The following is a 15,498-nucleotide window of genomic DNA, read 5'->3' as shown; positions in this document are numbered from 1 at the left end:
TCATAAAGCAATTTAGCCTTTGAAGATTAAAGAAGTGCTTAAAATTCAAATGAGCTTTAGCAAATTATCAGTAAGATTCATCCAAAAAGCAAAAGGGTTTTTCTTCCTGTGATTTCCTTATTTTTTTAATGCAAAATTGTTATATCTTCCAGACCGAGCTTCAACTAAACACAGGGCTCCGAGTCAAGCCAAAGGGGCTGGAGACAAACAGAGGCAGAAAACATTGTTATGGACTTTGTTCAGAAAACTAAGCCCTTAAGAGCCAAACCTATCTCTAAACATGGTAATTTATCAAAAGCAGCACAGACTTGCTCATAGGCAGTATTGTGTGCCGCTCTCCGAGAGCAGATTAACAAGATTTCCGCCACCCTCCAAAAAAGCCTTTTTCCCCTCAAGTCACATCTTCCGTGTAAACAGCAAATGTATTATAAAAACATTATTTTCATCAAAGTGCAGCAGCATTAATTTTAGGAACTCGCTGCATTTAAAAAGGAGGGATGAAAAGATCTCCGCACCGGAGCATGCCACCGAGAAAGTCGCCTTGCTCCCAGGGAGCAAAGCCGCTGCCACCGAGAGAGAGAGACAGAGAGGGAGAGGAGTTTGCAGGGGGACTGCTCAGCACCGGCGGCCACTCCAAACTTGGCTCTGCACCCGGCCGGCCCCGTCGGGGCCTGATCCTGCCGGCACCCCAAGGGGTGCAGAGGAGGGGAGCCCCGGCTTTGCCGGCGACCCCGGGGGTGGGAGGAGGTTTGGGGAAGGAAGGCTGTGCCGCCTGCCTCTCCGGCTTTGAAGGATGGAAGAACGTTCAAATCATTTCTGTTCCCACTTCCACAGCCCTCCCCAGTCTCATGGCTTATCTTACCTGCGACCCTGCGGAGCAAAAAAAGAGGATGCCCAGGGCCGTGCCAACGCCCCGCTTTTTTAACATTTCTTAGACTAGGACCCCGCGCGGTGCGGTGCGACGGCGGCACCAGCAAACATCTGTATCGGCCACCGGTCCCCGGGTTTAACCGACTCCCCCCGACACCAACATTGCTTCACATGAGAAGAGTTCAGGGACAGCCTATATGGGATGTGACAGCATAAATCAGAATTAGATTAAAACCAAAAGTTTAGAAACTACCACCAGGTCGCCAAGCTGTTGAAGGCCACGTCTCCCAAACTGCCTTCAAGCCATCTCCCCCATTAGGAGATTCCCCCCCTCCCCTGCTTTCCCTGCTTCTGGAGACGGCACAGGGACGTAAAAACCACGCTCTGAGTGTGGGCTCCGAGTATTCCTTAAAATAAAGCAATTAACTTATTTCCAGGCTCCAGCGAGCGGTCGTGACAGCCTCCCCCCAGCAGAAAGTGGGAGCCGTGGTCCCTGACCCCTGGCCAACACAAAAGAGGCAGCCCCAGCACAATGCCTGCTGTCAGCAACTGAATTATTTTTATACAGGAATTTTTATCTCTATTGTACAAACAAGTATGTGTCTGTGCTGACTTGTTAAGCAATCCACTTGTATGTAGAATAAGATTTTTTTTCCCTGCTACCAGTCACACAGCTCTAAGATCAGAAGAAATACATACTCTTTGAAGCTCCTCAAATGTTTTAGTTAAAAGGACAGCAGTTGTTTTCAAAGATCCAAGAGTATCTTTACCAGAATTTAATTTTTCCTTATTGATTTTTTCTAACGTAACAGAAATTTAACACAGGACAGTTTATAGTTTATTATAAAATAATACAGCCTCTAAATAATCTTTCGGGAGGCAATACTCCCTTTGTCCAAATGCATCCCACTGTGTTTTACCTCCTCGAAGAGAACAAGGCTCCCCAACTACTCATTCCCTTTGCACAACCACTATTTCCTAAACATGAAAATCAGCATCGATAACAGAGAAAACACGGGGAAAAGCCCCTGGCCACCCTCACGCAGTAAATGCTCCATGCACTTAAGATGCCCTGGCTGAAGCAAGACAGTTTTGCTGATATATTCTCCTAGTCCAGAAAGAATAAACTCAGCAGCTAAAATGCAACGAAACCCAGATGATTCACGCAATGTCCGAAGAAAAACAGCTGTGATGCTGTAGCAAAGTAACGCCGGGTGACAAATTAATTGCTCTGAATTGGGGAGGGGGGGGACGACATTTTTATTTTTGCATTTTATATTTCACTGTCTGTTAAATCAATTAAGCAAGCAACGAATGCAAAATTAAACTCCTTGCTTCCTAAGGAGCGAGGAACTGTAATGCGTGTTTATTTTTAAAAGGTAATAGTTGCAGTAATAGCAGTAATAACAGCAATAATAATAATAACAATAATAATAATATCCACAACAATAATAACAGCACTGAAGGCAGGGCTCTTTTTTAAGCCTTTATTGTTCAGCAGTAATTCCATTGTTTATTTAGGCAGAGGTTTTCCTATCTGAAGCTGAGATCAAATTGTAGGTGTAATTGTTCAGCACTTATGCAAAGCAGGGGGAGGATGGAAGCAGAAAGCCCTTGGTTTTGACTGACCAAAGCTCCCCAGGTCTCCCTCCACCAGTGCACCCGCTCCGCTGCGAATTCAGCACCCTCTGAAGCTGCTTCAGACCTCACTACCACCCTGACAACGCCTACCTGGAAGGGCAGAGCTGACGCACTGCTTCTCCTCGACAGCTATTGCACAGGGATATTAAGCCTCATTTCCTTGACGGTAATGCAGTTATTTGGTTTTTGCTTCTTGCTTCAGTCTTGGTGTTTTAGCTGTTTAGTGTGAAACACAAAAGTCTAAGCTCGAGCTGAGCTCCATACCCATCAAAAATAGGGGAAAGTGGTGGGGGTTTTTAGCAGCAACCTGTTCAGGTAAAAAGTTCCAGCAGAATTGCAGCAGGCAAGGGGGGAGAGGTCTCCGGGGAGAGCAGAGAGAAGAAACACTTTGGTGCACTGTCTGCAAACCCAGAATTCAGCAGCTTTTTTTGGCAGCCAATTTGTTTCAAGTGTTTTGTTTCAGGAAACGTATGTATTTTTCTTTGTGCATTTTGTGGATTTACTACAACCGCTCCTGACAGCTGTTGATTCAGTTAAATGAGCACATTATTAAAAATCCTCTAACGTAGCTGCGCTGAAAAACAAGACACCTTTGGATGGAGCTGAAGATTTGAGCCCAGAAGAAGATGCAAATGAAACCTCTGTGAAGAGGATGTACAGCCTGGGCTGTGCCTGCAGCCCGGGGGGCAAAGGGGGCTCCAGCCCCTGTTTGTGGTGACTCTCTTTTGTTTCAACCAGACCCAGATACTAAAAAAGAATGAAAAGCAAAGCAAACGACCCCAAGTATTAAAAATAAATGTTTGCTAATACTTGGAAAAATTACATCCCCAGTGACCTGGCGTTAATGTGCTTCAAATAATTCCGCAGTGCCTCACACTTCGTTTTCTTTCCTTACTTACTAGCCAATTTTGCAGAGGAAGAACACCTATACGAAACGAGGAAAGACAGAAGTGGATGTTTTCATTTTGCTTTAGATCAAAGGCAAACAAGAACGCAAACTGTGGCACATTGAATATTTTTTTCCACCGCTGTCATTCACACTAGGCTATCGAAGTTTTATACAATTCCCCAGCCCGGCTGCATATTAAGCTGGCTGTGTACAGCTTTATTATAGCGTGCTGGTGAGGAAACATTAATATTCCTGTGTTGCATCTGACAGGACATTTACATGCGCCCATCTGAGCTCACACCTGAGAGCTGCTCCAAGGTACAGTAGCTGTGCTCCGATTGTAAAGGCAAATGAAGAACACAAATTCCCTGCTGGGATCGGGGCTGACCTCACCACACCCCACACCGCAAACCTTTCCCTTGCCAACCCGAGGCAGTGCCACCTCCGAATGAAGAATGAGCCAGGGAGCAGCCACCAAATCACCAGCCCTTGCAGAAGAAGAGCGAAAAACCTCGCTGAAATATTTTAAAGATGCACAGCGAGTGCAGCTGGCCAATAAAGGTTGGGAAACAAACTCGCTGAACCCCGCGCAGGATGCGTTGCATACTAAACCCGATTAGAAAGACGGGGAGCATGTTTATGGGCTTCAAAATGGGTTTGGCATTAACACACGAGGGTTTGAATAATGTGAGCGCTTGGTCTGCCCGTCCATAAGGGTCTGCAGTCTCCGGTCCAGCTCCTGCAAGCATTTAAGCGCGCAAGTGCTTGTTCAGACCGTGTCCGGCAGGGCAAAGCACACCCAGGATGGGGGTCCTAAAGAACAAACTGAGTTTCATGGAAATACATTATGAAATGGAAAACAGATCATCCCAACCACTCGGGTGGTCTGTGGGTCCATTCATGTGCCCGTTATTTTTAAAAGTATGTAATAAATCACAGCAATCCATGTCCTGGTAATAACCATTGTGGGCCCAAACCTGCTACACCCAATGTTACCAGGAGGCAGGCTGGAGCTACTGCGTTTGTACAAAGTGAAAGAAAATATGTTCGTTAGCCCAGGGGAAAAAAAAAAAAAAAAAAAAAACAACTGATGGTTAATTTTAGGGCCATGCTACCAGTATGAATATATATATAGATCTTAATCTATTAAAATACGTGAGCTCGGTGTTATTTCATGAACTCGTGCAATATCCCAGAAGCTGACACATAAAATAGAGCCCTCCCGGATGGAAGCTGCGTTCAGATGCCTACCAGGCTGAGAAGACGACCTCCTCGGACTGGCGATATTGCTGGCAGCACCACGACCCAAACAAAATCACAACAAGCAGAAAGGTAACGAGAGATCCTCAGCGATCAGCTTAAAAAAAAAACCACAAAACAAACAAAAAACCCCCAAAAACAACAACAACAAAAAAAAACCCAAGTGGCAATGCGCCAACCCATGTCCAGCTTGATGCTAAACGCCTTTTATTGCACAAAGCTGGTACTATTGGATATAAAAACAGACCGAAGCTTGAAGGGAATTTTGTCCAAAAAAATTCCGTAATGAGGATGCGTGCAGGCAAACAACTGGAGGCTGAACTCCCATTGCCTGACATTGCCTCGCAAGCCTCTTTAATTGTCTTTATAATTTGAATGAAATAAGAAAGAGCTCGTGGGCTGAGGGTTGCATATACAAAACGGGGTGATGCTAATAGGTCTCCTCCTCTGTAAAAGAGGCATTACCAAATTATAAGAATGTTTAGGGAAGTCTTTATTTCTCCCACCGGGCTAATTAGAAGGTGTTTAATTTACTCCCTGCCTCAGTTTCCATCACCTGGCATTTGTTGTTGGGACTTGCTGCACAGAGCCTTACATTCATTACGCGCATTATTTTCAAAGCTTCCAGCACGTGATGCTAACGTGCACCTTTTCAGATCTATACGAAGTTTAATGCATGCCAGGCTGCCTCTTCAACCGCAAGCATTTTGGATGCAGCGATGCTTCAGCCCATGGTGAGCTCCACAGCTAGATATCCCATACAATAGGAGAAAGAATGCAAAACATTTCTCTTCCTTGAAACCAGAAGATCTAATTTGCAGGAAACAAAAAACCCGGAAGATTCAGGGCACCACGACACTGATGCTCCCCTGGAAGGATCATGCCGAGGCAGAGGAAAACTTTCCACCCTGCTTCTGTGCTTCGAGTGAACTCGTATTTGTGTTTCCAATAAAGAGCCATTTTTACATTAACTGTCTGTAACAGCAGGGAATAGGAAAACTAACACAAGCTTTACCTCGTACAAAGGATGATATCGGTGTCACGTGTTTGCTTCTTCAAAAAATGTTATTTATAAAAGACAACGGGGTAAGCTGAGAAACTATTGACTCTTCCCTGAATCCCTGCACGAGGAGCACTGGAGCAACTTTTTGATCCCCTACATTTTTTACATTCCCCCCCCCCCCCAAGTAAATTTCACAGCCGCACAGGCCACCGCCTTTAATTAAGCTTTCAAAAGTCTTCTGACAATGCCAACAATTGCAAGACACTTCTGGAGCTCAATCATGCAATCATTGTGACACTTCTATTTACAATTTGTCTTAGAAAGAGTTTCTCTGACATTGTACTTTGACAAAACAGCCAAGCTGCCGGTTCACAACCTTTCTCTGTCTTATTTACAAATACAGCTTGTACGCAGGGCTCCGAATCTCAGGAGTGGGAGCCTTTGGGTAGCACCCTCACTATTTTGCCCGCCTGCGACTGTTTTACCCAGCCTGTGCTCTCTGATTCTTTGTATGGGGAAAGCAGACAGAATTTGACTTCAAAATATTTCCATATTCCTTACCCCCCATTTTTTTAAGCTTTCATCTTTTTGTCCAGATGCAATGCTAACTATTCAATGCAGGCGTCAATAATTTTTTGTCTCCGGCACAAAACAAAACAATAAGGAATCGCAATTTACAACCTACAGAATTATAATAGCAACTACTATTAACAGCCCCAGAAAATTTCTGTGGTGTAATGACAGCTGTAACAATCAAATGTACTCGGTCCAAAATTTAGTACCAAATTATGTCCACCTTCCCCCGATTACTGCAGACAGAGGTTTTTCTTAGAGGCTATTTTTCCACATATTTTATTTGAATGCCACAAGCAGCTTGAGAATAAAGGATTCAAGCAGTAAAAATGACCTCCCCTCCTCCTCCCCTCTTTGTACAGTAAATACGGCATCTGCAGATGCACACTCGGCATTATAAAGGGGAATATGCAGCAGCACTCCAAAGTGTTCCTCCAACTGAATCCAAGTAACATTTAAGATCCTTCCTCACCCAAAAAACAACCTTTCATTAATTCCCTCAGATTTATACGTTCAACAAACAAACCGCTAAAACCTGACACCAGCGGACGATAAATATTTCTTCAGCCTTTTCAATAAGTGAACAGCAATTTTACATTCACTGATCTCTAGATACTTCAGTTAATATTTCCCCCTATTGTAAAATATGAGAGCGGATAACTAAAGCCCTGCCGTAGCACTCACTGCAAATCACGGGCTGCCGGTATCTGGTGGTGAGGCTTTGACATACATATTGATGAAAGCTGCCTCATTGGACCCACACAACATATCCTATTAATTTTCAGTTAAATTTATGACATTTCAGCTATAGCGCTGGATCAGCATCACTCAAAATTTTATAGCAAGTCAAAGCTACACGCAGGCAGACACCCACACGGAAGAGACAGGTACGCATGCCTGCACCTATATGGATCTCACAGCTACTGCACAGGTTGCACACATACATATAAGCTCTTGTAATCATCCCCATCTCCTGGAAAACGGTGAGGATAAAGAACAGCCTATCGACGGTTAAAATAGACATCCTTTCTCCCTGCATCTGAATAACTGGCTGCCTCCTTCCTTGTCTTTAGATGAGCAGACCCTTAACCATTACTTATCTTAAGAGGATCTTTCACTGTAACACACCAACTTACTGACTACAAAACTGCAGACAGAGCACATACTGCACCCAGCGCTAACCTATAGCACCCTCTGTATCCAGTGCTAACCCGTAATACCTCTTTCAGCCTCACAACTAATTGGGGACAGTTTTACATTGCTACTAAATACGTATTTTCTGGTCTCTTACCAGAAACAATCGGTTCCCTCAACTCCTGTATATTTTTCTAAAGGCAGCTTCTGTCCTTTTTTCTTTTTTTAATTACACACTCGTATCTTTTTGCATTTTGCATTCTTGCACAGAAATCAGATATAAAATACCAGAATTGGAAGCGCCTGAGGTTCACTGCAGGGGTCTTCCAGAAACCTCAACTCCACAGCTCACTCCAAGACCCTCACTGGTAATTTTACTGCCAGACCCCACAAACTCCTGGCTACAAGCAACGGGTCGCTCCAGCTATTGCCACGCTTCTTTACGATACGAGGGAGCTAAACTCATCCAAGTGAGAGGGGAGATGAAAACACCAAGAGGAGGGACGGTGCGAGACCCCGTAACTCCTGGTGCTCCGTGCCCCCCCTCCCACAGCCCGCCGGCATTTCCCACCACCGGGAGCAACCAGGGGACCCCAGCGCCTCTCGGCTCCGACCCGGCCGGGCCGGCGCAGGAGAAGACCTGCGCTCTTGGACCTTCCGTCCACGGGCACGGCTGGGCCCCACCGCGCAGGAAACTCAGGACAACTGCGGCTCGGTCTCTACTCGCAGCAGCACTTGTGGCTTGCACCGCAGACCCTCCTGCACGGCACCAAGCCCGCTCCCAGCCGGGACCACCTGCAGAGCAAAGGCGATCCCTACACGTAAGAGCGAGCAGGATCAGGCCCCTGCCGATGTGCACTTCTCATCCATTGCCCTCCGCTCACCGAACCATTTAAAGTCAGTTAAAACCACAGGCTTTTCTGAACTAACGGCCCCGTGACGTCCTGCGAGGCCAAATCCTGCTTGCTTCGCGTCACCCGCGCCACGCGTAAGCGTGATTTGGCTCGCCACTTCTCCCGTGCCGAACGAGTGCCAGAGCAAAACCCTCAGCTGAGGAGTTTCCCCTCACGCAGAACTCCCTGGCGCGGCCGTCCCGCCAGCCGAGGGACCTATTTGGGACCACAGCAAGGAGAGCAGGTTTAATTCTTGCTTGACAGACACTGTGTTTTGTCTTTTCAACAGAGCGGCGCCGTACGTAAATACAGCGTTACATCATACCGCCGCTCCTCCATATTTGGCGATTTAGTATGGCTCCAGAGCTCGGAAGACTACAAATCCCTTCCGCCAGGCTCCCGCTTCATTAATCATGCCCTACGCTTCTGCTCGTTTTCCGTCAGATTGCAGGCAGCACATGGAAATGGGCACTGCCCTTTACCACTCTGGGGAAAAAAAAAAAACACCTTTAACATCCGTCGCTGGGAATTGCAATATGCAGAATTACCAGGGTTTTTGGGTCTCATTCAAAATGTAGCATAGCAGTGGCTGAGCCTCTGTTGCTTCTTAAACATACATACATACACGTATTCAAAGTGATACCAATTACTCTGCAGAAATAGCATACGCTCATTCACATGATGTATGCGTGTGTACGCACATGGCTTTGCATACATACACGTGCGCAGACAGACACGCACGCACCGACACATATTTGCTGCCACCGCAAAACCTTCAAAACTACAGCTCCCCAGTGTGATTTGCCAGCCGGTTTGGAGGCCAGGGAGGCTGTGGGAGTATCGCGCTGAACCTCCCGGTGCCTACTGCCCTATTATGGTTTAACTTTGTGGCCAAAGCAAGCCCAAGACAAGCTCCAGCACATCGTGTGATGATGTACTGCGCCTCTGACAACCCCGAGCGGTCCTGTGGGCTCCCCGAAGAGAGGTACCAGCAGTGCCACATCCCAAACATCGCTGGGAGGGGGGGTTTGAAACCAGTTCAGGCATTTGTTGGCGTTGATACGCTGCGGTCTCGCCTTTTTTCGACCGGTACAATTGGCGCGGTTTGAAGTGATTTGCAACGCTCGCTGCAAATGGGTAGTACTTTTGTTTACTAGCAGGATTTTAAAAGCAGAGCGTGCCTGGTTACACTCCCAGGGCTCTGGGATTTTCTTTCACGTAGTACGCTCTCATTTTTTTAACCTCATTTGTGAAAATATCTCCACGGCAAACGGCTTTCTGGTTTTAAAAATATATATATATATATATTATGCTAAGAAATGGAATTATTTACCCTTTTTTTAAAAAATTACATTTCATATTGTTTGCTGTACAAAACAGAACTCTGCCTTGGACATTTGTACGGCTGACATGTGGCTGTGTAAACCGCAAACAAAATCAAGATACATCTGTCAAAACCACATCAGAGACAAGAGAGAGCACAGCGAAGCATTTATCATTTGGCTGAGGAGGCAGGCTGCAGAGAGCGGCCTTTCCTGTCAAACCAACCTTTTGAAATTTCCAACATGCCCTTAAACTTTTCGAATAAGCATGTCTGTGCGCTTCAGCAACTGCCCTCTCTACTCTGGCCTGGCCAGTCGAAAATGGCATCTTAAAGTCAAGGTCGGTGGTGTCACTTTGCCATGGGGCTGTGTTTAATTACAGTCCATACGCTGACAGCCAATATGGAACCAAGGCTGGCTGATGCTCGGTTAACTCTTTCACCCCTGACTTTGCCAAAGACTCAAAAGCTCCTCGCTTTATCGCGCGGCAGGCTCTGAAATCTCCTCCTGCAGCGCTACGGCAGGCGAGACACCGGGAGACGGTGACTACAATGCAGGCAAATCACGAGAGCAGCCTCAAACAATACCATTAGAAATACCGGCTGGCACGGCACGTGCCTGTTGATCCTGCCTCTGCGCAGGCACTAGGAAATACCGGTCGTGCGCTCACCGCTAACCAAAGGCAGGGTATTTAACACGTCGGCCGTCCCAGCGAGCAGAACAGAGAGCCAGACACCGCAGTTTACAACTGCGAACATGCTACTACGTTGCAACTGAAACGGAAATAAACTCGCAAACACTTCTCCTTGCTTTAATTTACCTGCTATATGTTCCTGTTTAGGGCAAATTCCTCTAGATGACGTTGATAAACAATCGTCATCCTCTGGCGTAACCTGGATGCCAACCTCCACAGGATTGGATGCTTTTTTCAGCTCACTTGGTGAGGGTGAAGGTGGCTTATCCACAGCCTTCTCTAAGCAGAGACTGCCATTGCATTGTTTCCGTTTGTGCTCAATAAAAATAAGAATGTCCCCCAACGGGAAGTTCATCTGACACTGGCCACAAGTGAGGAGGTCGTGGTCCCCTTCCGGAGCTCCCAATGTGCCATGTTCAGGTTCGTCATCAGTGAGAATGGCTTCAAGAGGTTCGGCTGCAGTTTGAGAAACAAAAGGAGAATCATTAGAGCTCTCGGGAAAGGCACCGGGCGCGGGGGGGGGGGGAACGCGCCGAGCCCCCTCTTCATGAATATTACACCCTGCTCACAACGTCCGCCTGCTCCCCCCCAGCTAAACCCATGCAACACAGCTATTCGCACAGCAGCGAGGAGATGAATTCATCAGTTACAGGGAAGAGATTTTGCAGAAGCAGCTGTAGCATGCAGAACTCGGAGAGCGAGCACTGCAACTGTCTCTGTGTTCCTACGTGAGGCCAAATTTCTGACTCGATTGAACGAGTCGGTGCTAAAATTAAATGAACAGGCTGAAAAGAATCCACTGCAAAACTCTTGTGGTACTACGAAGAGAAGCGAATACGGTGTTTTCTTGCCAGACGTATTATTTATGTATATGAATTCAAGGCTAAAAGCACTGCACGCACTCTCTCACACACACATGGGTGTGTATTTTCCACCAGCCAGACCTACTTTCTAAAATTCAGAACCCTGAACTACGCGGGTGCGGGTGCAGACAAAAGGTGTTGCAACATATAGATACTGCATATCCCCTATAGAGGCTGTGCAGGTAGCGTGTGTGTGTGTGTGTGTGCGCGCGCAAAAGAAAAGAGAGGGAGAGCCAGACCGCGTGGCCACACACACCCAGGCACCAACACACGGGGCACATATAGCCCTTATAACGCACGTGCATACGTATACATATGTATTTGTGTTGCTATCCCTATCAGCCCGTTTGCGGCTTCCAATTTAAAAATTCAAAAGCTGGGAGTTATTCATGGGGGAGGGAGGGGACGAGACAAATAAATAAATAAATGGCAGAAACCGAAATTATAAAAAGCAAGTGCAGCAGCAATGCCTGCGGGGCGGGGGGAGGCACCTCTCACTTTTCAGCTACTCCTCAGGATTCAAATAAATACCAAATTCACGACCGAGTCCACCCAGAGATATTAGCTAGATGGGATATTTTTTAGTACTTAAGGAAACAAGGCAATTAGTCATTTTTCCTTTTGTATCCTGGAATAAAGGAATGCCTAAATTATCTCCAACGTGTTAGGACTGGTGGCCCTCAGCATCTAAAAACCAGCCTGGCCAAGCGACTGCCACTGTTTCCTTGCAACGCTGAGAAGTGCCTTCTTTAAACTCAAAATACCTTGCCTAACGTTGTCCAAGTTGACAAATTTTCTGAATGAGCTCCAAAAAGCTTCATTATGAGGCTATTTCTGCTCACAGAATTGTCAGCGGATGCTCTAACGAGGCAGACGCAGCTCTTTTCTGTTGGCTTTTGTGTGTGTGTGTGTTAAGTTTGCAAAGAAATACCTTGGCAATCTCTGTGCAGTCTCCATCACTATTGCCCTTCACGAGGAAAAAAAAAATAAAATAAATACCAGCAGCGTGTTGGTATTCCTCTGTCTGCGCAATACGACACGCACGCTAACAGCAGCGAGCAAGAGGAGAGGGTACTACAAATACAACGCACCTCAAAACACTGCCAGGTAACGCAAGGGAGACAGAATACAACTCCTAAACAGTTAATCAGCCTGACCTTCTTTAGCTGGCTGCCAATTTCACATTTAATGAACTTAAAGCCACAGAGAATCAAAAAATAGATTTTAATTTGACTGCACGATATTGGAACTGATTTTGATAAAGTGCAAAAATCCAGTGAACTCAGGTTAAATTTATTTCAACCCTACCTAGGCTGAATATTGAGGAGGAAGATCTGGAGTAGCTCCCAGTTGTGCTGCGTAAAATAATATTGAAAGAGCACACTACCTCGCCGTACCTCAGCTCCAACTAGGACACCGGGATCCAGTCCATCATTTCTTGCCTCTAGTACTACTTCTAATTTAACGTAAGGTCAACCACAGGAATATGAAGGTTACATTCATATTAATAAAAACAATGTCTTAATCGCTGGGGTTTTCTTCTAAACTTCCAGACCGACACGATAAGACACACAGCGTGCGTTTCACACTCCTCGGGAAGCCGGGCGAGGAGCAGGGTGTTTCTGCGGGATTGCCGGGCATGGCGTTTTTCTCCCCAGCCCTTCCTTGCGTTCGGACCGAGGGAGTAAATTATTGCAGGACTAATTCCACCAGTAGCTCGCTGCACGCCACAGACAAAGGTATTTTGCAAATCTAACTTCTAGCTCACCAACTCTCCGCAGCAAAAGACACAAAATAACCCGTATTCCCCTTACAACTGGCTTAGCGAGGAGCTCTGCATAATCATTACTCAATTATAATGTTTTCCCGCGGCCTGATTTCTTTCTGACGCTGTCAGTATTATTTAGCAGGGGAAGGTAACCCGCTGCTTCCACACCAGACAGTTGAAAGTAGCGCTAAACAAAAATAGACTTTGCTAAAGTCTGTACCGACTGGGCTGATTTACAATCAAAACCAGGAAATGAAGTGGTAATTCAGAGGTTGCTGATTACACCTCCACATTTCACCTAATTAATTTTATAGGAGGCAAAGTTCTTGAAAATAACAAGATGATCAAATGTACAGATATAAAACCTGTAACCTCAACATTTTCTATGCTCTTAACGTAAATTATTGCTAATTAACAAGAATTATATACTAATGTATGAAATACGGCTGGCACCGTGTTCACTGCAAAACATTTGGCTCCCGACGGAGGCAGAGCCAGCAAAAATACGTTCTTATTATTACTGCTACTTTTAAAACAAAACACGAAATACCGGGTTCACAAAGAAAACGCCACGATACAATTCACCTGGTCTTGCCACTGATTTGCAGGATGCGTCTTTTAATTCTGGGGCAATCAAAATTCCCTGCCTGGGTCCCTCATCATCCGTCCCTATTTTTCATGCAAATTGCCCTTCCACCAACATGTCTTTTCAGCTTCCCCCCATCGCCCTCCTACTCCCCCCTTGTTCCCAGACACCAAAACAAGCGCACCGTCTCTCCGGCAAAACCGGGATGGATTTTGGAGTGTCGGGAGAAAGGAGGTACCGGGGGTGATTGGGGGGGGAGGGGGAGTGCGGGGGGGGGGGGGGGGGAATGCCACGGCACGGTGCGGGGAAATGCCCCGGCAGCGCATTCGCGCTGCCGGGGCATTTCCCCGCACCGTGCCGTGGGAAGGATGGAGAGGGGCTGTTTAATCCCAAGTTTGTGTCCCGGGATCGTGCGGTGCAAGGAAGGGGGGGGGGGACGACGGGGGACTTGGGGTACAGTGGGAACGGCCAACACATTAGGGGAGGGCGGGGGGGGGGAGGGAAACCCCGGGGAGGAGGAAGACGAGCATCACCCGCTGTCTCCCGGAGCAAGCAAACTCCGCGCAAAATTAAGAACAAAGAAGAAGGGGGGGGGGGAAGATTGAGGGGAGGGAGCTGGGCGCCCTCCCCCTCCCGCCGGCCGGGAGGCAGCGGAGGAGCCGGCCAGGTTCAAGTTCGCGGGGCTGCCCGGTTGTTTGATCTCGCTGTGCCTCCTAGCGACCGAAACGGGCAGGCAGGCAGCCCGCCCGCCGCCTCCGCCGGCCCCGGCTCCGGCACGGCATCCCCCCGGCTCTCCGCTCCCCCAGCTCGGCCTCTCTTTCCACCACCACCCCCCCCCCGCATTTCCCGGCCCACCCCCCCCCTTCTCCCCTCTCTCGCCGGAGGGAGCCCCCCGGGTCCGTCCCAGCCGCCGCTCCCGCCCCACACGCGCGGAAACTCCGCGCCGGCCCGCGGGTATCTCGGCGAAACGGAGCCGCGGGGATCCCGCCCGCCTCCGCTGCCCCCGCGGGGGAGTCGGAGCCCGCCACCCCCCCCTCGCCCGGATCCCCCTTCCCCACACCCCACTCCCGGGGCCACCCGGGCATCCCGGGGCGGGGAAAGGACACACCCCCCCGCACCCCATTTCGGGGGGGGGGGGGGGTCGCACCCCCATAAGCGTGCCCTTGATGTTGCAAGCCCTACCCCAAGGCAGCGCCGGGCAATTCAAAGAAGAAAAAAAAAGCCCCGAGAAGTGGCGGGGAAAGAGGGAGAAAACGACGGGGGGTGGGGGGGCGAGGGACCGAGCCCCTGGACCTCCCTCCCCCCCGCCACCGGGTTTTAGCGAAAAGTTTGGGCAGGGCAGAGCTCCCCGGGCCGGCCCTGCCCGCAGCGGAGCGGCTGCCTGCGAAGAGCCAGCGTTTCGCTCAGGGGCTCCATGTGCGAACCTGGCTGGAAATGTCTGTGCAGCCGTGGGGGGAGAGAAATGGCAGCGTAAAGTTTTTTTGCGAAGAGGAAAGGGAGCCGGGGATCGTCGGCAGGGAGAAATCGCCCTGGGTTTTCTGCCATCCCTGGGAGGGAACAAAACCCGCCGGGACTAATGGGAGAGAGAGAAGGAAAGAAAAGAAAGAAAGAGAAAGAAAGAAGGAAAGAAAGAAAGAAAGAAGAAGAAGGGGGGAAACAACGAGCGAGGAGAAGCATGCAGCATTTCCCCTTCCCCCCCAGCTCACCCCGAGGAAAAGGGGCTTTTTTTTTTCCTCCCTTCCTTCCCACCCCCCTCGCCCCAAACCTTTCCAGCTCGAGTTGCCTTTTGTTGTGCAAAGAGCGCTCCCGCTTATCTTGCATCTAGCCCTGGTGTGTGTGGTGGCGGCTGGAGGGAGGGAGCCGGAGAGTTTTTGTTGCGAACGGTGTGGTGGGGCTGGGGGTTTGTTTTTTCTCTCCCGGGGTGAGCGGATTTGGTTTAGGGTTGAAATGCGGCGGCGAGAAAGGGCCGTTCGCGGGTGTGAGGGTGCGAGTGTGTGCGAGC

The 15,498-nt window shown here is 48.4% G+C and overlaps 1 protein-coding gene across 10 annotated transcripts in view; it reads right to left on the bottom strand.

Annotated features, from left to right (window-relative positions):
• Nucleotides 1-15,498, bottom strand: part of BCL11A (BCL11 transcription factor A) — a 156,305-nt gene that overhangs the window by 57,773 nt on the left and 83,034 nt on the right. For 8 of the 10 annotated variants that reach the window (XM_069787626.1, XM_069787624.1, XM_069787625.1 and 5 more), the window contains one exon: nucleotides 10,406-10,735. The exons of 1 other annotated variant lie outside the window; for it this stretch is intronic. In XM_069787626.1, the coding sequence (XP_069643727.1) occupies nucleotides 10,406-10,634 (229 nt within the window). In that variant the 5' untranslated portion in view covers nucleotides 10,635-10,735. Of the gene's footprint in view, nucleotides 1-10,405; nucleotides 10,736-15,261; nucleotides 15,351-15,498 lie in introns of those variants that run through there. One more of the 10 variants, XM_069787631.1, reaches the window with a different exon arrangement.

This window comes from Haliaeetus albicilla, chromosome 7, assembly GCF_947461875.1.
Source record: "Haliaeetus albicilla chromosome 7, bHalAlb1.1, whole genome shotgun sequence".
NCBI classification, from domain to species: Eukaryota; Metazoa; Chordata; class Aves; order Accipitriformes; family Accipitridae; genus Haliaeetus; species Haliaeetus albicilla.
Note: the sequence above shows the minus strand (reverse complement) of the source record. Positions and strands in the feature narration are given on the sequence as shown.